Source organism: Eretmochelys imbricata, chromosome 5 (genome assembly GCF_965152235.1).
Source record: "Eretmochelys imbricata isolate rEreImb1 chromosome 5, rEreImb1.hap1, whole genome shotgun sequence".
In the NCBI taxonomy this organism is placed as follows: Eukaryota; Metazoa; Chordata; order Testudines; family Cheloniidae; genus Eretmochelys; species Eretmochelys imbricata.
In genome coordinates, this window is record NC_135576.1 from 95782960 (window position 1) to 95810548 (window position 27589).

Genomic DNA, 27589 nt, shown 5'->3' on the forward strand with positions numbered 1-27589 from the left:
GTAAATGAACATGTGTCAGTCTGCGCTGCTTTGGATCGTTATCGAGCATAACCCATCATCAGCATGGACGCCTGTCCTCTGGAATGGTGGTTGAAGCAGAAGGGACATATGAATCTTTAGCGCATCTGGCACATAAATATCTTGCGACCCCAGGTACAACAATGACATGTGAATGCTTGTTCTCATTTTCAGGTGACATTGTAAATAAGAATTGGACAGCATTATCTCCTGCAAATGTAAACAAAGTTGTTTGTTTGAGTGATTGGCTGACAAGAACTAGGACTGAATGGATTTGTAGGCTCTGAAGTTTTACATTATTTTATTTTTTAATTCAGGTTTTTTGTACATAATTCTACATTTGTAAGTTCAACTTTCATGATAAAGAGACTGCACAACAGTACTTGTATTAGGTGAATTGAAAAATGCTATTTCTTTTGTTTTTTACAGTGCAAATATTTGTAATAAAAATAAATATAAAGTGAGCACGATACACTTTTTATTCTGTGTTGTAATTGAAATCAGTATATTTGAGAATGTAGAAAACATCCAAAAGTATTTAAATAAATGGTATTTTCTATTATCGTTTCACAGTGTGAATAATCGCGATTAATCATGATTAATTTTTTTAATTGCTTGACAGCCCTAAAATTGTAGCTGACACCATTGTGAGCCAGCTTTGCAGAACTTTTGTCTACTGAATGACAATGGAGACATAACTTCCCACTCTCACACACATTCACAGCTGGTCCCTACATACAGGGCAACTGCTACCTAAATTATACCTGTTCAGAGGAAAAATACAAATGCCATTCTCTAGCACTATCCTTTGGTACCTTCACCAATAATAAATTCACAAGAAAAATTAGTTTAAATTCAAATGTACTGCAGTTATTGAGCAATCCCACAAACATTTCTAAACAGATACCAACTAAACACCCGGAAATTATGCAGATACAGCAGAGAAAAGGCAGAAGTTTCATGACACCAACGATGGTACCTACTATGAATTTTGAATCTCAGCACCTATGAAACTGGCTAGTTCACTTCCATTGTGTCTTGCTAGCTTTTTCTTTGCTCATCTATGTTTTGTTGTAAAACTGGCAGCTGAAGTGATTAGCAGTACTAACCTTGAATAGGTAACATCATTATAAATATTTTGTACTGAATGACATATATGAAAGTTAGGTTACTTTATAATATGTGAAACTCATTACACCCTCTTTGCAAGGTCTTGTTTTAAATGCTTGCTTCTGGTAGAAAGTGGTTTCATTTCAGCTCAGTGCTTCAAACAAACTTGTATGTCCTACTGTCTCATTTGTTATTTGTACTGGAGCACTCCTCAGTATTGCCAAACCCATATATTTGAGAACCATGATTTAGCCTTAAAAAAAGCAAAAAGTTTCTGTAGAAACTGTTTTTCAAAGGAAAATTTGGTTTCCAAGGAACAAAATTTTTTGTGACAATTGCATGCTTTGTGTGGAAAAAATTGATTTTTCATTGTAAAGCTGAATGCTCAAAACCCAAAATATTTTGATTAGTAAATACTGCCTTGGTATTTCATGGGAGTTGTAGTTCAGCTGCCACGTAACCTCATTCTCCTATATGGGTCTACCTCCCCAGCCAGATTACATCTCTCATGATGCATTTCAGTGATGTGGCTGCCATCATGCACCATCCCACTTCCCAAAAGGAAATACCAGGGAGTATCATGGGAGTTGTAGTCCAATTAGGGAGCCCAGCCTATAGAGGAGAAGGGGAGCTTGAGGCACTTGAACCACAACTCCCATGAGGTCCCATGGCAATATGTACAAATGCAAATATTGCAGTTTTTTTTATTTTCTGCCAAAAATCTAAATTTTCTGGTGTGGGAGGGGGAGAGAAGCAAAATATTTTTTAACCAGCTCTACTAGTGAAGCATCAAAGTAAGGCCAGGAAAGAAAAGGCTTTTCCCTGACCACATACACATACTTGGGTAAGGGGAGACTAAAGAGCACCAGCAACCTTGCACTTCCCTACAAAATCCAATCAATCACCTAAATCAAGGAGCAGAGGCAGTGATTACAGGAGGTAAGTAAGTGGAGGGGGGGGGTGATTTTAGAGAGTGATGTGGAGGAAAGAAAAGGGCTCTTAATGCAAGGGTTGAAGGAGGAGAAAATGAAGGAAAAGGAATGAGTGATTGGAGGACCATGAGTGAGGCAGAGGAATGGGAAGCTGAGAGAAGGAGAGATTAAGAGGGCCAGGGTATGAAGGACAGCAAAGACAGGTGGAAAGAATAATAGGGCAAGGTAGAGGTAGGAGAAGAACAGGCAAGAAAATAAATGTGGGAAGAAGGGGAAAGAGGTTTAGCAACAGTGACAGGGATTTAAACCAGTAAGAAACTTGAACTGGAGAAGGCGTGGCAGAAGAAAGTCCCAGAGACATTTTATTTTTTAAAAAATATTATTTTCTTTAAGTTTTACAGTGACCTTCCTCCATATGGTGGGAAGAGGGAGGAAAGAGAAGGAAAACTGGATGCAACATACACTAGTTTTGTAGTGACTAAATAAGATTTTAACTTTAGATAGTTAATGAAAAATGTTTTTTTGCCACCAAAAGTTCATGAAGAGAAAATCAGACATTTCATACCGCTTTATCTGCTGCTTTTTCTGCTGCAATATGTTCTGCATTAAATTTACATATTGCTGACTCCCCATCTCACGTCTCACTTTGTTCCCCAGGAGGTCCCTAAGAGGGAGACAAATTGTAAATAGTTCACCCTAAGCAAAACACCCTTACCCCACTACAAAACTCCCTCCCCTCAAGCTCCTGTTGACACCATTTATCAAGTATTCACCCCTTACAATCAATTCCCTCCTCAAAAAAATCAGTCCCCCTCCACAAAATCAATTATCTCCCACCTTGTAAATCATAATTCATTTCTTCCATCTCACTCACCCAACACAAAATCAATATCTTCTTCCAGTAGCTCTTAGAACTCAGCCTTCTCCTCACAGCAGCCTGTCCTACCTCTTTCATCCAAAAGCACTGCTCTTGTGGAAAGGGGGAAGGTGCCTCTTGCTGCTTCTCTGCTTGCCAGGCCTGGCCCAGCTCTGCTTTTGCAGCTCCAGTCTCATAGTAACTGTAAGCAGCTCTTCATGCTTCTTGTTATGCTTTCTTCCTATCTTGCAGAAGCTGGAAGAATGGATCTCCATGGCAGTCAAGAGATACAGATTAAAAATTCTGGTAGCCAGAAAGCCATAGGTGGCAAGTCAAGCTGGCTGCAGAAGGGCAAAAGCCAAAGACTAGGCAGGTCTGTACCCTAAGCACAAAGTAGAGGTTAAGGCCTAGATTTTTCAAAGGTATTTAGGTGCCTAATTTCATTATATTTAATACAGCTCATACATATTTAATACAGTCCATACATTTTTTTTTTACTGGGGACAGCTTAAAATAAGCCTCTGAAATTTGATAAGGGCAGTTTCAGGTTAAAGCATATTCTTACAGCCAATTTATACAAATCACTACTAAAATAAGGGTATTGTTAAATGAGAGCATGTGAACAGGAAACTGTTTGAATAGTTGTTTTTCTCGGTATGGCCTTTCAATTATAATGTTTTCACTGTTTTTCTTATTCTATCCTTTGTTTTGTTTTGAGAACTTTTACCAAGAATGAGCTTTTACTTAAAGTGATTTGTCAAATCTTTATTTTCAAAGTACCTTATTGTTTCATCTTTTCCTATAATTATAGGCCATTGATTTATGTTTGGCAATATTGTAAATAGTTTTAACCCTTCCCCTGTTCTGCAAGTAAGGGTTTGTAATGAATAGGGCTGGAGGCCAGATTTTCAAAGCAGGGGACAATAGATACATAGACAACTGCCCACTTTTGTATTATAAAATAAGATGTGTAATTAATCAGCATGTGCATCTCCAACACCCCACTTTGACAATGAAGATTTAAATAATTAGAACCCAATCCAAGATTGCCATTGACTTCAGTGGGCATTGGATTGGGTTTTTATGTAGCAATGCATAAAAATGCACTAGGACCAATAGTGGGGGTGGGAAATGGTGGAAATGAGGAAAGAAACCTGAATTAATGATTTTTTCGCTTTAATAAAGTGAATGGGCTGGTGATTTGACAGTCCTAACTTCACACAGAATTTAATATACTACCTAAACCAAATTGTTAGCTGAATTTGCTAGGCATAACATGTAGGTGATAGTACTTTTGTAAAGTGTTCCATAGCATATTTTACATGGAGTCTATATAGCATCAGACATGCATAAATAGGGGAAAAGGCAGGTGTTCCCTATTCTGAGTTAGGTGGGTACATTTCACTTGGCTCTAAATTCCTCCTGTAGGGGAGATCCATGGTAATTGTAATCCATTGGGACTACATACCTAGTGGCCCAGAGAAGATTTAAAATACATGAGTGCACCGTGAAGGAGCGAAATGGGCTCTGCAGAGGTGTTTTGTTAACCAGCCAGTAAATGACAATAGTAAGAATATTGGAAATATACTGAAAGTCAGCTTCCTTCAGGTCATCACAAGTATTTCTAAAGCTCTCCTATCAGTGTTAACCAAAAATACTCTAAGTGTACTATACACCAATTGTGTATTGTAAGGGGACTATTAAATGCGTTATCTAGGTTTTTATATGGCATCCCTTACCATAGTATCTGAGTCCCTCACAAACATTAATGAATTACCAATCCCATGCGATAGAGACGTATTATTAGCTGTGATTTACAGCTGGGGAGCTGAGACTGAGAAAGTAAGTGATTTGCCCACAATCACATAGGAACTTCGTAGCAGAGTGGGGCATTGAACGCAAGTCTCCTGAGGCCTAATCCACAGTTTTAGCCAAAAGCCCATATTGCTAGTGAATAACAACAACCTTCTCTGCATGCTTTTGTACAAAGATTTAGTTTATTCTTTCACAACAAAGGAACCAGGTTTAGCATCTTCTCATATAATGCAATAAATTATACAATCTATAATAATGAAAAAAATCATTGTCTTCCATTGTTTCATTTAACATTTTTCAGTGCAGTGTTGATTACTCCCTTTCCTATTATCTGAACATCCAAAGCCATTTGTGATAGATATGAAAAGTAGGATTAATAAATCTTTTGCTTTCATGTCTGTTCTGTGACAATTCTCTGTAATCTCCAGATTTTTCCACATACATATTTATAGACTAAGCACTCCTTTATACTAAGTCCAAATAAGTCTGTAGAAAATGAAACATTGCTTAAAATATATACTCACTAAGATCAAAATTAATCAGGAGTTAATGTCATATAATATATTTCAGATATATTTTATCTTTTTGTTTCATTCAAGTCATGGCTACAATACATTCTACTTGGAATGGGGTCAGAGTGACCTCAAATTTTATCTAAAACTGAATGTCTGATATATTAAATCTTTGAGGAAATGCACTTAAAGGTTATAGCAGTGTGTCAGATTTTGGGGAGTACCAGTGCTTTGGATAATACCATGGAAGGAAAAGAGTGTAAAATATGCAAAAATCACATATTATAATGTGAACTACAGTACAAACTTTAATCACACAGAAGTAAACAATTAAGTGACATCCTATCCCAGGGACATCTATCATGTAGATAAATATGCCTGTCTTGTTTATATCAGTATATTTTTAAAAGGGATTGACAAGTGCTAGTTGGATACGTGTGTCTGTTTTATATACACCTATGCACTTACATATACATACTGGAAAATATTTTATTTTCACACATTAGTATGCAGAAAAAGAATCTTTTAGCCAACCCATTTCTTGAGTGCTGCTTCTTAAAAGACTCATCAAGGATTTATAAAATGTTTTGGAAACAAAAGTTTAGAAACAACTTTGCTTTCACAGTATGTATAGCTAAAATCCCTTTTTCTTAGAATTATCATGAACATAAATTTCTGCTTGAGCCCCGTCATGCAGAGAAAAAAATATTTTATTCCCCTATAAGCTAACTAAATTGATTTAATGTAATGAGAGAGGCAGCGAAGAGGGAAAATACACAAATTAATAAAAAATTATCTAAATGAATAACTTTCATCATCATATTCCAGTTCATCTTCCTCCTCATCCTCCAGAAGTCCATATTTAAATTTACGATAGACTGTGCCATCCTGGCTCATATATACAATATCATCATCCTCTTCTTCGTCTTCATTATCCCAGTCTTTATACTCAGTCACTTGATCATCTTGATAGCTGGTGCTCTCATGGTGGTTACTCTTGTAAGAAGAGAAGGGTTTTGAGTGATCTGTCAGCTTCTCGTACCCACATCTGTTTACTGTCTGGGCTTTGGCTTGTGATCTTCTCCAGATGAATGCAATGGCTCCAATGCAGAGGATCAGCAAAATGGAGGTAGCAACAAACAAAGCAGTTTTCCCTTTGCTTTGAGCTGGTAGGTTCAGAATGGTCTGTAATACACACTCATCTGCAAGTTAAAGGCAACCAAAAAAACGTGAATACCATGACATACTTAAAGTGGGGACTTTGTTTTAGGTGGAAGTTTATGTATTCTGTATAATAAAACATTTAAACCCATTAGCAATTTAAATGTTTTGGACCGAATTTACCTCTGGGGTAAAGCATTGTAGCTACTTTGAGTAGCTATAATGGAGTTACACCAGGGGTCAGTATGCATCCGATGAAGTGAGCTGTAGCTCACGAAAGCTTATGCTCAAATAAATTGGTTAGTCTCTAAGGTGCCACAAGTACTCCTTTTCTTTTTGCGAATACAGACTAACACGGCTGTTACTCTGAAACCAGGGGTCAGTTTGACTTGAATTTAAAATGCATGCCTCAGTTTGCCACCTATTTACACAAGCATTGCCCATTCAACCAGATCATGAAACACTCTGAGAAGACTTGGAAGCTGTCTGTTGGGATCTGACCCTTTAAAATAGCAGCAGCGAGTGAGAGTATCTAGATACTCTGGCAATGGTGTATTAGTAATGGATTTGTATGCAGCAAAGTTCTGCAATGATAATTCTGCAGCTTAGAAGAAAATCAGTTTAAGAAACAAAACAAACACCCAACAGGGCACAAGGTCATTAAATATCAGCATTTCTCTTCATCTCAGTCCTACCTTGTGTTTCACTGCAGTCACAGCACTCCTGGGTTTCTGTGAGATTAGAACTATCACAGCACTTCACACAGCGGCCCTCGTCTAGGTAGAGTTTCATGTTAGCTGGACACACAGTGCAGTTGAGGGGTCCAGGTCCTTTACACTCTACGCAGGTATCATGGCATTTTTCACATTCGGATTCGTCTCCCTGGAGATACACAACAAAATCAAACCACATTTGCTTTCCTTTTCTGTTTCAGCGCGGATCTGGCAATCCTATGCTGTTGTAATCTGAGGGGACAGATTCTGGTCCCATGGACATCAGTGGCAAAATTTGTTGGGACTGGGATTTAGTCATAGTGTTGAGGTGATGGCCACCATCTTTGCTGATACACCAAAGAATGAATGGGACACCTCCAGAACTAAAAGCATGAGCTACTACATCTTGAGTTAAAGAGCCATGGCACTGTAACTGGGAGCTGTAACAACTCATATCCGCTGTGAATTGACACAGAGTAGGAGCTGTAACACATGGAAGCCACTAGTGGCTTCCATTTAGTTTCTTGATGAGCTGCACACATTTCTGTAATTTCTTCTGTCATCAGCAGTAACAAAAACAACATTGAAAACAAGGCCCCACAGTAATGTAAAACTCTGGAGTATTTTTAAAATGTAAGCCTCCATTCTTTAAGCGTATTGCAGCTCAATTCCCTTAATAGTTATTTTAAATGTGACAATCAGCAAATAACCACATGGCCTAGCTCATTTCATTGACATGGCAAATGATTCCGACCTGCATCCCTAAGGCTTGTGTTAGAATGACTGGATAGAACAAGTAGTTTTCCCTCTTATCCTTCTTTCTTATCATTGGCTGGCTTGTGGGGGACAGATCCTGTGAAGTGCTGAATGCCCTTGGCAACTGAAGGCATTAGCCAGCACCTCATAGGAGGCACTCAGTTACACACAGATCAGATTCAGTCACAGCATAGCTCTGAAACTTACTTAGAATGTAAGCTTTATGGGGCAGGGACCATGTCTTTGTTCTGTATTTGTACAGTGCCTAGCACAATGGGACCCGGGTCTGTGACTGGGGCTCCTAGGCTCTACCACAATAATAATTATTATTATTAATTACTTGTAATAATTTAATAACACAGCCTTGACGGAAACCGCTCAGTAATACAGCTAGGATAATTGAGGTGGGTAGAACAACTGGGTAAAGATACAACAAAAAAGAAAGGGTGAATTAAATCCATTTCCTCTGGAATCCTTTGGAAGGAAAGGTAAGGTAAGGAAATGCCTGTTCTAACGCCTAGTGTAAGGGGACTGTTGCCCCCTTACTAACATTCAGTGGTAGTGCAAAGTACCAAGGTAGTGCAGAAGCCAGGAAAGTTCCCCACAATAGCGGGACCATTCCCCTGCTTACACTAGCACCCATTCCCACACATCTCAACTATCCCTCATTATAGGGGTCATCTCTCATTTGATACCCTCTGTTTTGCACATACTCAAGCCCTGATTGTAGTCTGACTTAATCCTGTTTTACAAGGATGGAATTCCATTCATTTCAGAGAATGGGGCTGTTTTGGTTGGCTAGCTCCCAGTACTAAAAGGGAAGGGTCAATGGGAAATCAGGACCCTGAGACTGACAGTCCCCTGAGACTGACCGCCCCAAATGGGGAACAATGGGGAGAGGCCAATGCTCCAGGTCAGCCTGATTGACAGGGTGGGCAGGCTAACCAGGGAGTCAGGAGGCCAGGAGGGTCCCATCCTCCCTATGAGCTGGAATTGCCTGGGTCAGACAGAGTGGGGCTGAGCTAAGGAGAAAGGAGGGGCCCGAGCTGAGCTAGGGAGCCCAGCTGTGCCAGATCCAGAGGGACCAGAAAAGCAGCCCAGAGAGAGCAGACCCTGTGCTGGGAGCAGAGCTGCAGCCCCAAAGCCACAGGCACAGCCCAGAGAGAGCAGACTTGCCCTGGGAGGAGAGCTGCAGCAACCAGAGCCAGAGGGGCCAGAAAAGCAGCCCAAGAAGCAGGTCAGTGCTGGGAGCAGAGTCACAGAAGCAGCCTGCAGAGCAGACTTGTCCTGGGAGCAGAGCTGTAGCAACCAGAGGAGAGGGGCCACAGAAGCAGCCCAGGGAGCTGGAGGCAGAGCACCTGCCGTGCTGAGACAGAGTGGTGTGGCTGGGGCTGGAGCAGTCCGGAGCCCAGTGCAGTGAGCAGCTGTGGAGAGCGAGGGGGACCCTGGGCAGTGGGCCCAGTACAGGGAGACGCCTCAGCCAGGAGGCTCTGTAGGCCAGACTTGGAGACGGATTGGTAACCCCGACAGGGCGGGGCGACACTGGGAAGAAGGGTCCTACCACTTAGAGCCTGAGAGCATGTGGCCATCACGAGAGCAAGTGATCAACCCACAGCATCCCTGCAGCACAGCCAGGGCCTGAGAAGAAGGCCTGGGACTTACAAGGAACAGACTGTGAACTGCCCTGACATTCCAGAGACACGGTTTGTGATGTTCCCTGCCACAGAGCGGGGTGATGTGTTTCCTTTAACCTTTCCCATTTTTCCTTATTCCTTTTTAAACTAATTGTTGATTAAATAAATTGTATTTGCTTTAAATTGTATGTAATGATCAGTGGGTCAGGGAAGTGTCCAGTGCAGAGAGAGTACCCCGGAGTGGGGACACCGTAGCCCCTGTCCTAGGTGACCACAACAAGGCTGGGGGGTCAAGCCCCGCAGGAATGCTGGGCCCAGCCTTGTTGGGGTTACAAGGACTCTGCCAGACAGGAGAATGGGCCGGAAGGCCTCCGGGTAAAGAAAGTAGGAGCGAGGAGTCAGATCCTTCTGCTAGCCCATTTTACCAAGGGAGTGCAGAAGCCAGGAAAGTTCCCCACAATAGCGGGACCATTCCCCTGCTTACACTAGCACCCATTCCCACACATCTCAACTATCCCTCATTATAGGGGTCATCTCTCATTTGATACCCTCTGTTTTGCACATACTCAAGCCCTGATTGTAGTCTGACTTAATCCTGTTTTACAAGGATGGAATTCCATTCATTTCAGAGAAGCATTTGGAGCCATGTCTTCTCTACCAAGAGGGGAATAAAAGTAACTTTTGAATTCAGCAAGATCAAACACTATTTGCTCTGCTTTTCTCTTTTGGGTTTTCAAGTCCATTATTATGTAAATACTTCCTAGAGAAGATGCTTGTGTATAGACAGTACCTCTGCGACTTTGTATTCTCCAGCAAAACATTCAGAGTAGCAGATTCCACCTGCTAGATGGTAACTCCACACACAGGACGTACAGCTGAGAGCTCCCTTCCCTTCAAAGGAAAATAAAACAACAGTTTTATATTGGAATATGAAAAGTTATCATCTTCCTTTGGAAACTATGATAATCTGCTCCCACCAATTACACAGGGCATTTGTTGTCATCAAGTATCAGTACTGAACATGCTTAGCATTAAGAAGTCTATTTGAAAAGTGCTTGAGCCATAAATTAAGAAAAAAAATTGTGCCGTTAGAATTTTGGGTGCTCAAAAATGTTTTCAGTGTATATTTTTAAGTTCATTAAATGCTAAACGATTACTGAGAGAGGCAAGCGGTGTGTGTGTGTGTGTGTGTGTGTGTGAAGGTCTATGTTTTATTGAAGAAGAGCTCTGGGTAACTCGAAAGCTTGTCTCTCACCAACAGAAGTTGGTCCAGTAAAAGATATTACCTCACTTATCTTGTCTCTCTCATTTCCTGGGATTATGGCTATAACAATACTAGAAACAAATATTACCAGATATGGCAAAAAGAGCATGAGCCATTTTCCTATTAGTGATCAGATGATTTGCTGGATGCTGTAATGTTTTGCTTCCTTAGACAAGCACTAACAGAACACTTGGCATGCTTGGTTTGTTACACAAACAGTTTAATAGGCAAATACAAATGTTACATGCACATCTTGTGCGTCGTATTGAAGTGGATGGTTTAACATGATTAACGTGAAAATGGGGCTGTCCAATCAGACTTCAAAACTGTTCCCCTTGCCCCCATGTCCATGGCTGTGAGAAAAGAAGAAAATAGAAATGGAAGAAGTGGATAAAGGAGTGAAATTAGTAGCATTGTCTCAACTAGTAAGGGCTAGATTGTCACTAGGCCTAACAGGGCCATGCAGCCCCCTCTCCCAGTGCTGCTGGATTAGGGTTACCCAGATCACAGCACTGGGTTCCATGCGCAAGAAAGGGGCTGTGCTGCTGCTCCATCTCAGTAAGTGTGTGAATGGAGGGGAAAGTAGGGAGGGACCGGGGTAGAGCCATGGCTCTTCCCCCTCAAAGTGCCAATCAACAGAGCTTCACAGGTTTCCCCTGTAAATAAATTATTTCCCCCCTGTAGCAAGTGGGGAGCAGGAGAAGAACCATGATTCTCCAACCATAGTTCCTCCCTGGTGCTGCTGGGGCAGCACGGCTACATGACAACAGTTACTCACTCGCCATACACTTTTTGTTTAGGAGGATTATTATTAGCCAGTGGGCTCACTCATATTCAATCTCTCTGTCTTTGTGCCCAGTAGTATTAATGGCAAAACAAATACAACATCATGTGTAGGAGACAGATTGTAAATTATAACAATATTTCCGATTCCAAATCCAAGCCAAAAATATTGCTGTTGATTACAATAATTTGTCTGTACAACTATATTTTCATAGATATCAAAGGTGACATTTCATTCTACGAGTTGCTTTCAAATATTATGTTGCAATTAACCATCTGCATTCTTCAATGCAAACCTTTATATAGTACATTCTGAGCTACAGAATAGCAACTGGTAGCCATCATTTCAGAAACAAGGAAACCATCTAAGTCCAAGGAGAATAACACTGCCCAGCTCAAAATTGGATAGGGATAATTTTTTTTGAAAATAAATAAGCAAGCACCAGGTTGGATTAGAATGGCATTAGTACAAAATGGATGGTGCCTCAAGGTGAACTTCAGCAAATATTTGACTGTATTTCAAAACAATATGTATACACATTTTGTCCTACTACCCTTGAACCCTAAACTCTGTGCTTTTAGTTTGATTTATTTCATTAGCTGTCCATTTTCTGCCCCGTCCTTTGAGAATCATTCATCTCTGAAAACTTGGAACCAGATTCTGAAACCCTGACTCACACAGAGTAGTGCCTTCAGTGGGACTGTCACTAGTCACAAAGTAAGGCAGTACTTAATGTGAATAAGGGAATCAGAATTTAGCCCCTTAGCTTCTTACCCCCTTACTGAGCTTGAGTAGTACCTCATTTTGTGAGTAGCCCCATTGATGGGACTACAGTGGAGTAAGTCCTGAGTCCAGCAATAAGCTTGTTTTACAGCACAATTATTAGTAGCCAACAGACTTCTAAAATCTGTCTAGTGACACTTTTGGCGAAGCACATACAGAATCATTAGAAAACTGTTCAACTCTCATAAATGAACATGTTTGTATAACATGTAAGTTACCTACTGCACAGTGTTACCAAAACCTTGAGCAGAGAGAGTTGGAGAGAGAAGTAGATCATGTTTTAAAGCCCTTGTGGCAGAGAAGCACAAAAGGGAGGATCTTACCTTCGCAGGAGCTGCAGGTAGGGTGGCATCTCTCACAGACATTTGTATCACGATCGTCATAATAATATTCAGGGCAAGAGGGGAGACATTCATTCTTGGAGTGCAGCAGGAAGGAATATGTATCACAGGACAGACAGTCTGTGGGCTGAGGTCCCAAACACTCTTTACAGCTTTTGTGGCATCTCTCGCACAATCCGATGGAGTTGTTTGCATAATATCTGAAAGAAGTTTTTTGAAGAGGTGAAGGTATGGAAATGTTTACATGGTCAGAAAAGATCCATTCCTCTCAGCTATTGCAAAGATTTCATTCTTGATTACTCTTTTCTTCGCAAAACTGCAGTCTTAATGGATGTAGGGTATTCCCTTTAATGCACATGTGCCATTTGACCCTCTGAGTTTAGCTAAAGAGCAGCACTTTCTTAAACAGTGGGGCAAATTCAGTCACGAAGTAAGCAGATACGCCTGTGGACTAGGACTCAGGAGATCTCGCCCCAGCATATCTCCTTGCTGGGAAAATCCTAAATTGTCCCTAAAAAGCAACTTTAATGTAGAGAAATAACATGCGAAACTTTCATCTAAAAAAAAAAGCAGAATTGAAGGCTACATGCTTAACAAAGGTCTTTGTCCAATATAGCTTTTAGCTATCCATCCTGGAGCCTTACCCAGCTGTACAGGCTTGTACGCATCCCTTTCCCTGTTTGTACCAGCCCGATCTGCAGGTATGGCACTGAGTGTTGTGTTTTCCATAGCAAGTCTCACAGGTGCTGTGGCATGTGAAACATCGTCCCTCATCACTGTCAACATAATATCCATCAGGACACACTTCTACACAGGTTGTATCTACAGAGGGAATAATGAAGAACAAAGGATCACATACAATATTCTCTTCTCATTGAGGCTTGATGACATATCCCATATCAGATGCTATAGCAGAGCCAGAAAGGGAGTGCCCTGCTGTATTAATTATTTTTATGCCTTTTAACTCTCATCCCTTCATTTGTCCGTCTCTGTTTTCTCTGCTTCATATAGACTGTAAACTCTCAGGGCAGGGACTGCATCTTTTTTTAATTCCTGAAAGATATCAAGTGATTATCATATATAATAATAATAATAAATAACCAAAAGCATCTGCAGTTTATATCAGAATATACAAAGGAAGCAATAATCTTCAGGAAATTTTATCCCTCCATCTGCAGCACCATTTATCTCTTGGTTTCCCTGCTTTTGATTCTAAATACCTAGCTCACAGTTTTGATGCATATTTGGTCACATCTATCGGATTTATGAGAATTTTGAGCCTTTATAGCTCAATGGCTTTAATCCCGATGAATAATTGAGCAGTTTGGCTGCTGCTTTGTGTGATGAGAGAACACTCTTGCAGTCCTGTCAAATGTACCATGAATATCACAATGTTTCATTGAGATTTCAGAGGGAAATCAGCAGATCATAATTCTGGAATGTAGGGCTAGCGCTGAGTCAGTTAACTATGGGCTTCAACCTACCCAATGTTAATTAGGGTGAAGGAGAACAAAAACTACTCACAAAGTGAAATAATCTTTCTTGTGTTGTGTGTTTCAATACTCAGGTTACAGATAGGCAAGAGAAGATTTTTTCCTTCCTAATACTATTTCTTTGATATTTTGTTTGCCACTTTCTGGACTACAGGTTGTCTGTCTAGCTATCTCAATCTAAGGTACAAACTGTAATGAGCAAAATGATATTGTTCATTTGTAGTAGAAAGGGGCCTGAACCAAACTCTCAGATTTGTACCCTCACAAAGTTGAGGGTTCAAAATCTGGATCAACATCTGAACTTCCCAAAACTCAAAGAATTGTGATTCAGTGTTCAAATTTGGTTCGGAGCTGGAAACTCTGATTCAAGCCTGGGGCTAGCTAATGCCCAGCTCTATTACATCTCTCTCACATTCTCACACTATGCTGACTACAACCAAGAAGAAACGTGTGATTAAAATGGTATTTCTCTGCAAAATTATTTATTTTTGCCCTGAGACAAATTCACCAAATAAATAAATAAATATCAGGATTTGGTCTTACAATAACGTTTCTCTAGTTTTGATACAGAAGCTCACTTCTTTAGAAGAAATTTGGCCTTTGATGAACTTTGTAAATGTTCATTTTTGTTTGTTTTTTATGTGCACCTATTCACTAAATACTAAATCCTGATGGACTTTCAATATTCACCCAGTCCTTACTCAGGCAAGCCAATCTTCTGTTCTTTACTTCAAACGTTAAGTTTGCTTGAAATGCAGTCCAACAGAGAATGACCCATTGATCCGGGGACAATTTTTCAGCAAGTCTCCTTAACTACGTCTGTATATCTGTGAGTATATTCTATATTGCACACTCAAAACCTGCCAAGGCATTTGAACAAGCCCACATTTGCATATATACATGAGTTTTATGTGTGCAAAATAGATGTGTTTGCAAAATATGCAGGCAGGGCTAAAAGAACCCAGATGGTTCTTAATGTGATTTTCAAATCACCCACTTGTAATCAAAGCTGTAAGAAAGGACAGTTGAAAGCAAGCAGAGAGTAGGTAACAGAAAAGTTTTAGTTCTTTGCTAGCCATAAAGTGTTGTGATGGTTAGAAGTTCTGCTTTGGGCCTCAAAGTTTGTCAGGTCCAAACCTACATATCTGCCCAAACTCCAGGGCTGGCTCATATGGTCAAGAGATTTTCTTGACTAGCTCCAAAGAATCAACAGGCATGTGTGCATTGTGGCACAAACACCTGAAAGCTACCTGTCATACTGGACTTGCAATGTTCAGATTGGCTTCAGCCTGTTGAAATATGGATCCCATGATCAAATATCTTGACATTTCATGAAAAGGAGCAATGGAAGTGCAGCTTGAAGCACCATGATTAATGGGGATCTGCATATGTCACACATCTTCAAAGGAAAAGACAAAATAAAACCTGGCTGCAGGAGCAAGATACTTACTGAGAAGATGCCAATTTTTTGGACAGCTAAGACACTGATGTTCAGCAGGCCCTGTACAGCGAGAGCACTTCTTGTGACAAGGGTTACAGGTCTGAGTCTGCTCATCATGGTACTCAGTGAGAGAACAATACTTGGACATCACACAGTGACCCTGGCTGTTCATCACCATGCCCTCTTTACAAGTAAGGCAGGCAGTGGAGGAGGAGCAAATCTGACATGTCCTGTCACACTCTGAAATGTACAAACAGCAAGTATTTCACCACTTTTTTTTTTCATTTCAGATTCTTTTTAAGTAGTTTTAATTTGTCAAGTTGCGAACATAAACCCAGGGGAATATTTTCATTCAGGGAACTGGAGAAAGGTTTGTGTGTTTGTTTAAGTATTATTTCCTATCCCATTCTTTCTATAGGCTAACAGTTTACTTTCTTTATTGATTGCCACTGCATACTGAGCAGTGGTTTTCCCTGAACCATCCCCAGTGATGCTCAGTCTTTTTCCTGGATGGTAACCTATAATTTAGAAACCAGTAATGTGTATGAGTAGTTCTAATTATTACTTCCCATGTGTATTTCTTTGCACTTGTCAATAAATTTCCCATGTTGCCCATTCACCTAACTTTGTTGAGTCCCTCTTGGCTTTCTCAGTCTTCTCTCGTTTGACTAGACTAAATAAAGTCATGTCATTGGCACATTTTGATGCCTTGCTTTTTCAGGATCAATGGTAAATATATTAAACACCCCAAACACTTTTAATACTATTCAACCAGTTCTACTTAAGACTGTTTCCACATTTAAAAAAAAAATACCTTGACAATCTTCAGTCTCTGTTTCATAGTAAGTCCCTTCTGGGCATTCTCCAAAGCACTCGCCATTGTGCAAAACAAAGGACCTGCTGGCACACTCATTACAGTCATCCGAGTCAGGCCCATCACATTCTCTGCAGTCCTCGTGGCAAGGAGAGCAGCTCCTGGAGTCGGCATAAAAGCCAGAAGGGCAATCCGGCAGACACTTCCCATTGTGCAAGAAAAACTGGTCCATGCATACTAAGGAAAAAAGAAAAGCAGCTGGCTAAGCAAAAGAATAGCTTATTTTCTTTTCCTGATGAAACCAACAAAACCCAAAGGTAGCACCTGCTGCATTACATCTAGGGATGGACAAACTAATTCAGAAAAATAATAAAAAACAAGAATTGTGCTAGAGCCTTTACTAAAATTCAGGCTATACCTAGATTGAGCCTCTGCGTGGAGATGGGCCTATGATGCAAAGTTACCTCTGAATTTAATTCCAAACTTCTCAAAAGTTCAGGGATATTTGGATCTGAACTTTTATTCAACTCATTACTGAAATAGGGTCTGTCTGGAATATTTGCATCCAGATCTGAATTTCCCCAGAGGCTGGATGTATTAGGATATGGAGATATTGGTTGAGATGATCTCTACCTTTGAATTTATTTTAACCTTGTAGTTTAACCTTTTTGTTCATTCCCTTTCACTGTCCCCCACTTTTACACTTCCAGGTTGACAGATAGTTGCTCAATTTTACCTGCCCTTGAAATTCACACAATCATTCAAACTTTGGGGTGAGCAGCCCAACTAAACAGAATCCCCAAAACTTTGTGGTTCACTCATCATTAATTGCATGAACACTCAGTCGGCTTGATTCTCCACTGCTCTGTATCTTGCGTAGCTATTTGCACCTGTGTAATGTCGGTGTAAAATGCCACTAGTTTAGAATGGTAGCATTTTGCATCCACCTTGTACCAATGTAAACGACTACCTGAGTTGCCAGGCCGTGGAAAGCCAGGACCCAAGGTCTATAACATGCTAAATCAGGGATGAAGTTAAGCCAGCAGGAATCTCTTGAAACACAAAAAAGAGCAGAAAAAGGAACACCGAACATATGTCATTCCTAGATCTATCTGGTTAAAAATCCTACCACATGATTCTGTGTTCATTAGCACCATCCTGAGTAGCTTAACAATTAAATTAAAGTTACTTTTCTCATTTTTGTTAACTACAGGAGAACTCTCTCTTTCAACAAATGTTTGCCAGGCTATATATTTCCAGCAAGGTCTTATCTTAGCCAAGTGGATACATGCCACTGCGGATTCCCTGCAGTACCTTTGCATGCACTTTCATGATTGCATTCCTGACACATCTCAGGGCAGTGTTTACAGATTCCATTAGTGGCAAAGTGCTTCTCAGAACAGGAGCTTTTACATTCCCATTGCTCCAGAAGCAAAGGACTTTCACAGGACTGACATTTTGTGGCATTTCCTTCACACGTCTTGCAGGATCCGCTACACTTGATGCACGTACCAGTTTCAGCAAAATACCCCCTAGAGAGTCAGGACAAACAGAACAAACAGAAGGAGAGAGCACACTTTTGGAACAGTTTGATGGCACAGTTTATTGCAAATATAGAGAATAAAAATGTATTTGGGTGAATCAGGAGCTTCACAATGGACAGATTTCACAAACAGCTGCTATGTGCCACACATCTCATACAAGATATTTTGCCCACTAAACCACATCATCCCTTAGCAGCACCAAAGTCGCCAGCATCCAGAAGGGCTGCATGGTATTAGCAAAGTTTCCCATGAAGTCTTTCCTTCTGCCCACCAGGGTGTCACTGTGATAGCCACTGTTCCTGTCCTCCTCCTGCTTCCCAGGCTGGAGAGGCACAGAATATGGAAGGAAGAAGCCATTGCCTGCAGCAGTGATATCAGTGGTTCAGGAGAAGGAAGAGAGGTATCATTCCAATGGTGGTAGGACAAGGAGAGAGAAGATACACCTCTGAGTAGTGGGAGGGATGGGGAGCAGGGAAGAGAGAGACCTCACCCCCAGCATCAGGAGGGACAAGCTGTTCCTGCATTAGAAGAAGGCATTACAATGGAAGGTCAACAACTCTGTAGAGGTTCAAGAGAGAGAAGAGGGAGGAGCTAGAAAAACATGATCGCATCCAAAAGAAGTGTCACTCAAGAAGCTGTAAAAATTTTGGCAAGTGTATTCTATTGTCAGGAGTGTGTCACACGGATACCTGTGTTATACAGCCTGTAGGTAAGTGGTAAGGAGCCTTTTTGAGAAGCAGCTCTAACTCTCCTCTAATAACCAGATGACAGCATGTCTAATATGGTGATTCCCGCATGGATCTGTGTGATGCAGTTTGTGGCAGAACTTTGACATAATCTGATCCTACACAGAATGTGCCCTGGACTATGAAAGCAGAACAACTTTAAGCAACTGACATAGAGCAGCTGTGGGCAACCACAGTCATTCTAGGTTTGGAAGGATTAATCATAATGAAATATTCACTAGGCTTGGCCTATACCTCATAAATGAAAGGAGATGGAAGGGCAGGCTGGAGGCACATTTCATTTTGCATAAGATCTTGAAAAAAAATATATGGAGTGAGGCCAATAAACTGTCTGCGATAATTACTAATTCAAAACTATGCAGTCATCTTCTAAAACTGAGGAAGGAACGAGCATAGAAAGCAGTGCCAGCAGAATATCTACTTTGCACTAACACGTACAGCCAGGCAGCCTACACACAGTGGGGTGCTCTCCAGTGCTCTATTGGCATTTTAGGGAATGCTTTAAAAGAGCAAGGGGCAGTACTTTCTGAAGAAAGCTAAGGAGGTTAATTAAGAGGAAAGTTGGAAAGAAGGAAACAGAAGCGAAGAAAGTCCACCTCCATCTTTCCTGTTTCTATCTTCTTCCTTTCTTTTCTCTTATCATCTCTCAATATCCTTCCAATCCCTTCTTCCTCCCTCTTCTTCTGTTGTGTGAGTTTGCTCACCTTGCTTTGCAGATTCACTCTTTCTAAATGCCTCTGTCACAAGAGAACAGTGGATCAGTAAGATACGTAGAACACCCTCCCCTCACACTACAGTACTTTCTTTGGTTCTAAAGGAAGACTTTAGAACTGAATGAGAGCACCCTTGTTTCTCTGTGATACCTTGCAAATGGGGGTAGGTGATAAATGTAATGTAAAATATCGTAGGGGCTGAAACTTGAAACTTCACTTGGGCTGATTTTGTTGTAGTAAGGCCAATGTCTGAAACCCTGTTATGAATGGGTCTCGTAAGATACTCTGGAAGGCAGCAAAAAGTGGGGGGGATGCAGCAGGTGTACATGAAAAATGTGAATTAAATTGCATGATTCCATGCAAAAAATGTGGGAAATGTGTTCTGGAAACACACACAAGTTAATGTAATAATGCTGCAGTATTATTTTGAGATCAGTGTGTTACAGTTTATTGTTTGGACGGGTAGGCTGAAAGAACCCACACTGGCCTAGATTCTAATCTCAGTTATATCTTTCATGTAGTTATTCCAGATTCATTCTGGTGTATATGAGATCAGAATCTGTCCCTTTGATGCTCTGATTTATTTAACACAGTTAGCAAGTATGCAAACCGTGGTAGGAAAATACAGCCAATATATTAGTGTAAATCACAGTGGAAAAGGGTTGGATGTGTTTTCCCAAAAGAAAGAAACTAAGTGGCGGCCTCTAAGGACTGGATCCTACACAGCATAGAGCATTATGCATACATGCACTTGGCAACTAGTGATAAGCAGGATATAGAGTGCAGTGGAACCTGATCTGCTTTACGGTCTGATCAATGCTCATTGGAGTCAATGGGAACCTTTGTTACTGCTTGGCTGCCAGGTTACTGATGCATAGTAGGAGAAAAACCAAAAGAAGTACATGATTAAGCTCCCCATTTGCATGTTCAGGATTATGCTTCAGTCCATAACTCCTCAGACACCCCCATTCTGTGCCCATACCCTGCCTCTTTTTTATCCTGTATTCTTGGGTGTAAGGGAGAGGGTAGAGAAGGGTTATTTTCAGTCAACGTGGAGATCTACATGAGGGTGAAATCCTGGCCTCATTGAAATCACTGGGAGTTTTGCCATTGACTTCAGGATTTCACACCTAGTGCTTACTTACATTCACACATAGCCTCTGCTAACAAAAGCAAAGTAAATTACTTCATCCAACTGTATACATATAAATTGTTTCAGCACATCATAATTTCTGATGGCCAAAATGGTACATTAACATTTTCATAACAGGAGTTTATGATGTACGATCTAGAAGGACCTAAATTATGGAGACAAGTGGCACAGTTAAAAATTAGTGAGCAAACTTGAAAGTTGGTGTAAATCAACAAAACGAGGGAAAAAATACAAGATAACTTACGTGGGGCACTCCTGAAAGCATCTGCCTTCATGTAGGTAGAGCGGCCGGTGTGGCTGAGACTGGCACTTCATGCAGTGCCTGGGGTCAGAGCAGTTTTCACAGTCATCTGTGCAATTCTCACACTTCCAACTTTTCAGGTCGCCAAAAGTCCCTCGAGGGCATGTATGTACACAGGTCTCAGCGAGAAGAAATCTCCCTAGCAATACACCCATCCCAATGAAACGGCACAGTTGAGAAGGCTTAAAAAAATAACTCTGGGATCTTGTTTGTGGTGGCCACACCTGCAATAGCATATTGGTGGGTTTCTTCTTTTAAAAATGGAACCTTAACTTTGCATTTCCTGCAAATCCAAAATTTAGGGTTTTTTCCCCCCATCTTCTTAAAAACTGCAACATTCTTTTAAGCCATTTTCCCAAAAGGCCAGTCTCATGGCCAACTGTCATTCAGAGACTTTAAGGCCAGAAGGGAGCATGATGATCATCCAGGCTAACATCTTGAATAACATATAATTTTACCCAATAATTCCTGGATTAAGCCCTTAACTTCTGATTGAGTGGTTGGGGAATCAGACCCCTTGATAAATTTGTCCAATGGCTAATTACCTTTGCTGCTAAAAATAAATGGTTTATTCACAGTCTGACCGTATCAAGTTTCAGCCTTCAGTCACTGGATCTTGTTATACCTTTATCTGCTAGATTAAGCAACCTGCTACTATCCATTAACCAAGATATTCCCTGGGAATATATAATGTACCAAAGTACCTACCCAACTAAAAACTCTTCCCAAAGAAGCTGAATGCCACTTACCTTCTGGACATGAAGTGCAAACATTGTCAGCTCCATCACAGGTCCTACATGAAGAATCACATCTTTGGAACTTTTTTTTTGAGTCTGGGTAGGAAGAGGGAAAAAACTGCTGTTTACACTGTTTAGTCTTCGTAGGGACTGGATCACCATTGGCACTTTTAGGAGGACAAGTAGGTAGCACACCTTCATTCAGTCTGTGAACTTTCCTATTTGCTTTTTCTACGTAGATTCACTCAGAGCTATTTTAAAAAACCTAACTATTTACAGCCATAAAAGTCTAATGTTATATTCCTTGAAATTAGACAATTGACAAATTTAATTCACTCACATATTCTTGGCTGATCAGTAAAGGGTTAGTGTAGAAAAATAAAACACAAGGGGCACCCTCAAATCCAGTTTGGCATTGTTCTAGAGTATTTGTTGCAAGTGCTTAGCTTGTTATTGGTAATTTCAGGTTGGGGGTATGGATGGACATTGAATTTAGACCACAAATAGGTAAATGCAGACTCATTTTATCTGGGGAGAGGGGAGGAATATATGGTTAGGGGTCTGCTTCTGAATGAATAATTTGTATTATGCTTTCATGCTAGTTGGTTACATTCTTTCCCTAACACATTTTAGGAGTTCCTTGGAAGTGAATTAAGAATATGAAGGAGAAGAAGGGTGTGCCTGGAAAGAGATGTATTCACATGTATCAATCATCTCCCAGTTCTCCCCATTAGGAAGAATCCTTCATGTTCCTCTTATGGAATCTTTTTATCTGCAAACTTACACTTCATACTCTAGGTGGGAAATTTGGGGTAATGTTTGCATAGACTGCTCGGTTGGTGGTGAGAGCAATAGGAGACCTGGGTTTAATTCCTCCCTCTGCTGGATGTTTGAACTTGGGTTACCTACATTGCAGAAGAGCACCTTAGCCCCTGTGGCAGTCTGGCTCTCTCCTCTTGAAACAGTTCCATTGGGTAGAAATAATGATGTAGTGATTGGCGCAAGGGCTCAACCTTGGCTCTCCCACTGCCTAGTGGAGTACTGTAACCAGAAGGCTATAGAGTCACTCACCCTCAGAGTCTCTTTCTGGCTCAATGACTAGTGAAATATTTGAGACAAAGTGGAACAGCTTCAACAGGAGAGAATGAGAAACCTTTGCTCCAGGGGTTAGAGACCTTCCAGCTAATGTAAATGTCCCCAAGTTCAATTCCCTCTACCCATGACTAATTCATTATTTGGACACAGTGGAACACTTTCAACAGGACAGATTGAGAAAGTCCTTCTCCAGAATATCCCATAGCTGAGTGACTAGGGCACCTTTTTGTAATACTAGGAGATCCAAGTGCAACTCCCTTCTCTAAATCAAGCAGAGAGGGTGATTGAACGTGAGGCCTCCTACATATATTTACTGAACATCTCTGACTTCTTAGGCTTCAGTTGTCAGCAGCTGGAGCTGGGACAGCGTGCCTCTGCCCCGCAGCTGCAGCCAGGGCTGGGTGCTTCCCTTGCAGCTTCTCAGGGCCGTGGATATGCCCCCATGGCTGTGGTTAGAGCCAGGACTATGTACTCCTGTCCTGCAGTTGCAGCCAGCTCTGGAGCCGGTGCTGTACGTCCTCCCTGTGACTGCGGCCACTGGAGCTGGGGCTGTGCCCCTCCCACGCCCATGGCAGGGGGACTTCGCCTGTCAGTCCCCACCCCTGGGGCTTCAGCTGTCATTCCTTCTCCCCGCCACAGCCCTAGCCACCCCGGTTATTTTTAATAAAGTCAGATACAAGTCACGGGCAAGTTAAAAAAAAATTTACAGGAGTCTGTGACCTGTCTGTGAGTTTTACTAAAAATAACCCTGACAAAATCTTAACCTTAATTATGAGACAAGGAAACAAAGAGGGATGGATCAGTTCTTCTTATATCCTTTATAATCTTAAACACTAGATTAAATCCCTTCTAACTTTTCTTCTTTCCAGTTTTAATAGTCTTAGTTTATCATACCTCTCACCAACCTCCTTGTACTTATCCAGATATATTCCTTGTTAGCAACAGCAAAGGTATGATGCCCGAAACAGAGCTCAGTACTATATACCATCAGCAAACACTATATTGTTTTCTATCCCTATCCCTAGCTCTCCTCCCAGGTTGGCTGGGAGAGTGTTAACTATCTCTCCGTGAGTAGAGGAAAGTCCACAGCTGTATGCCTTTAGTGCATGCACTGTCAGAGTAGTAGGGCTGGACCAGCTGTGATGGATTAAGCTACTCTCCCAACACACTATAAGAGAACTGGACTGTAATACACTGAAACTGGCTAGTCAGGGGTAGGTAAACCTTTTGCAGGGTGGGTATGGGGAAAGCTTTATGATTCAAACTTTAGCTTCATAGAGTTATTCATTTTAGTTAGGTTTATATAGAGTCTAGGATTCAGGAAGCCTTACTATATAACCTTGAAAGGCAATGTTTGTTTCTTTGAGCTAGGCCCTGAAAAGCTGGGTTTGGCAGTCAGTAGGACTTCAAGATCCTTGGTTACTGATCTTACACTTATACAGGGTTACCTTGGTCTTGTCTCACACCCAAGCAGCTTCTGTGTTTGTTTTGTGCTACACACTGGGGCAGATGTTCCACTGGGCTGTGTATGATAATTCCTTCTCTGAGGGGCTTGCAATTTCAGTCCCATTACCGTCTATGAAATTCTAACTTTTAACAGTATATATTATTGTACACTTATCTAAGCTGTCAGATTGCCCAGCACACTTAAAAGCCAGCTGGAGTCTCTCTCAACTGCCTGGATGTTACTAATCAAAACAACTTAAAGAAATCAGCAAACTTCACTCTAGCTTCCCTAATCGTTAAGACTATAGTGGTCTTGACAGACCTCTAAGAACCTCACTCATGACTCCTCTTCATTTTGAGGAGCAGCAATTCACTACAATTGGTTTTTTATAAGACTTTGCCCCTTCTGTTCATAGTTATTCACTTTCTTAATGTTTTATTGTGGACTTGAACAAGCCCTTTTCAGAATACCAAGTAAAATGTGTTTATTGGGCCATGTTTGTTTAGTATTTTTTAAAAAATACTCTGAAAATGTTAGGTATGATTTTCTTACATGAAGTGATCCTATTGGGTTATATTTTTTCAGGCTTTTTATTCTCCTATCCTTAAATATACTGTATCATTTTTTCTTATATTGAGGTGACACCCACTGGTCTGCAAATCCTCTCATCTCTCTTGGTTCCTTCTTTTTAAAGTAAGCCCCACATTAGCCACACTGTGATCATCATGAAGAATTGTTGATATATTCCGTAGCCATGTTGTTAACTAAGAATGTTTCTCACTTTATTTACCTCAGAAACCTCACATGAACTGAATACCATCTGTTTCTGGAATCTATTGCATTTGCATTTCTAAGGTCATTCTATTTATCCTTTTTTAGCACTTTCAGTCTTTCTCAAGGCTACAATGATTTCCCACAGAAATTGTCTGAGATTTTCTTGAATCAAGATGGAATACAAAATGTTATGTAACTTCTCAGCAGCCACATATGCACTGATGTCTTTTATATTTTATTTCCTTTGAAAACCTCTCTGTAGACAGGGCAAACTGTTAAGTGTTGTCATTTAATACCAGTTATGAAGAGAAAAAAGGAAAACAGAAATATAGCTGTAGTAGCAACTTCCAAGATTATGGGGCCCTAATCCTGACTGAGGACTTGGGGTAACATAAATAATAAATAGCAATTAGATAAGGCTAAGACAGAGACTAATAACTGCTGAGAAATGTTTATGGAGAAATTTCTTGAAAACATTTAACTGTTTACAATTAAGAAATACCAACTTTCATTTACAATTAAATATTTCAGCGATCAAGATTACAGTTTCATGTTTTTTTTTCTTGGCAACATTTGTGACAGTCATCCTTTGCAATACATTACAGTCTCCACCAGAGGGGAATATGCACAAGCAGTTAAGCTTTTACGATATTTTGCCTGGGACATAGAAGAAAATTTCTATAGTCCAGTCACTCTAGCTTATAACTTTCCAGTCAGAAATAAATACTTAAACACTCAACTTGAGGGTTCTCTTCCTAGCACCGATATGAAAAGCTTATAATTAATTGGGCCTGTATGAATTCTGAATCGAGTTCTCCCAGCTTCAAAACTGCCATTTATTTTAATAGTAGCAGTTGGATCCTCATTTTGAAAAAAACAATAGTCTGGGTGATGCCCTAAATATCCTTCAAAACAAGTAAATATACCGCAGAAGATTTTGTGGTAGACCCACAGCACCTGCCATGATGGGACCAATGTTTTTTTTTTGCATAGAACAGTCTTGAAAAGTTGTCAAGAAAATGTACTAGCCTAGGGACAAAATGTATTTATTGGCCTTTGCTCTGATGATAATGAGAAACCAGATGGCCAGTTCTGCCACACAGTAATATTTTACTTGTCACTGACCCATTACTTACTCATTCTGGGCATGTGGGCAAGTAGAATTCTTCTGTAAGGAAGTGGTAGAATTAGTTAGATATTTAGTGGAGGAGTTGTATCTTTGAAGTAAAAAGGGTGATGAGACTACAAAAAGAATTGCAAGCTCTGGCTGTTAGCCTTGCATTCTGACCTACTGTACCCCTCAATAGTTATGTTAGGCCAAGCAGTAAATGAGACCAGCTCATGGCTGCTTGGCCAGCTGTTACCTGTATCTGGAGGATTCCTCCTTGTGCTCTGGAATCTAAGCTTTCATTTAAAAATTGAAATCTCAAGTCCTTATGGTTGCAAAGAAAACATTAAATATGTGAGCCAGATGTCCACTATTGCAATGACGTTTGCTAATTCAGCAGACAGCCTGAAATAATAGGTCAGTCAGAGAGAAGCGTGGACTGCCCTTATTCGTATATATGGAATGTTTACTCTGAAGATTAGTGATGATAATGAGTACTTGTGGCACCTTAGAGACTAACCAATTTATTTGAGCATAAGCTTTCGTGAGCTACAGCTCACTTCATAGGATGCATACTGTGGAAAGTACAGAAGATCTTTTTATACACACAAACCATGAAAAAATGGGTGTTTACCACTACAAAAGGTTTTCTCTCCCCCCACCCCACTCTCCTGCTGGTAATAGCTTATCTAAAGTGATCACTCTCCTTACAATGTGTATGATAATAAGTTGGGCCATTTCCAGCACAAATCCAGGTTTTTTCCCCACCCGCCCCACAAACCCACTATCCAGTTGGTAATAGCTTATCTAAAGTGATCACTCTCCTTACAATGTGTATGATAATCAAGGTGGGCTGATCACTTTAGATAAGCTATTAACAGCAGGAGAGTGGGTTTGTGGGGGGAGAGAAAATCTTTTGTAGTGGTGAACACTCATTTTTTCATGCTTTGTGTGTATAAAAAGATCTTCTGTACTTTCCACAGTAAGCATCCGATGAAGTGAGCTGTAGCTCTCGAAAGCTTATGCTCAAATAAATTGGTTAGTCTCTAAGGTGCCACAAGTACTCCTTTTCTTTTTGTGAATACAGACTAACATGGCTGTTACTCTGAAACCTGTCATTGATGATAATGTTTACTACTTCACTGCTGGTTTAAAAAAATGCAAAAAAAACTTTTTCAGACCTTCAGAGCTTGGATGATTTTGCAGAAACTAAAATGTCACACATGTAAGCTTCCATTAGGGCCAAAATCTGCCCCAATACCATGTTAATTCTTGTTTCCTTCATCAGTAAAGGCAAGCAATTTATAAATATTTTCAGCTTCACTCCCCATTGCAGAAACTAAGGAATTGACTTGTACTTTTTCCACTTTCTGAGTGAAGCTTTATTGCAGTTTGGGATACGTGGTAGGATTCCATCCATTCAGGCCACTCCATGAGCTTATCAAACTGAAAGTTTTATGAAGGTCTGAACTTTGGTTTTCTTCCTTTCTTATTTATGCTAGTTCAAAATATGTCAGTCTACCTCTGACAACAGGACATGGGAC

The 27589-nt window shown here is 40.6% G+C and overlaps 1 protein-coding gene across 1 annotated transcript in view; it reads right to left on the reverse strand.

The window, feature by feature from the left end:
• Window positions 1-6035: 6035 nt before the first annotated feature.
• PCSK5 (proprotein convertase subtilisin/kexin type 5) overlaps window positions 6036-27589 on the reverse strand; it is a 299090-nt gene continuing 277536 nt past the window's right edge. Inside the window, exons 28-37 of the mRNA XM_077816394.1 lie at window positions 21634-21717; window positions 20828-21023; window positions 17742-17959; window positions 16428-16664; window positions 15623-15853; window positions 13324-13501; window positions 12662-12879; window positions 10298-10398; window positions 7100-7286; window positions 6036-6445 (exon numbers count right to left, since the gene is read on the reverse strand). Coding sequence (XP_077672520.1) covers window positions 6036-6445; window positions 7100-7286; window positions 10298-10398; window positions 12662-12879; window positions 13324-13501; window positions 15623-15853; window positions 16428-16664; window positions 17742-17959; window positions 20828-21023; window positions 21634-21717 — 2060 coding nt within the window. The remainder of the gene's footprint in view (window positions 6446-7099; window positions 7287-10297; window positions 10399-12661; window positions 12880-13323; window positions 13502-15622; window positions 15854-16427; window positions 16665-17741; window positions 17960-20827; window positions 21024-21633; window positions 21718-27589) is intronic.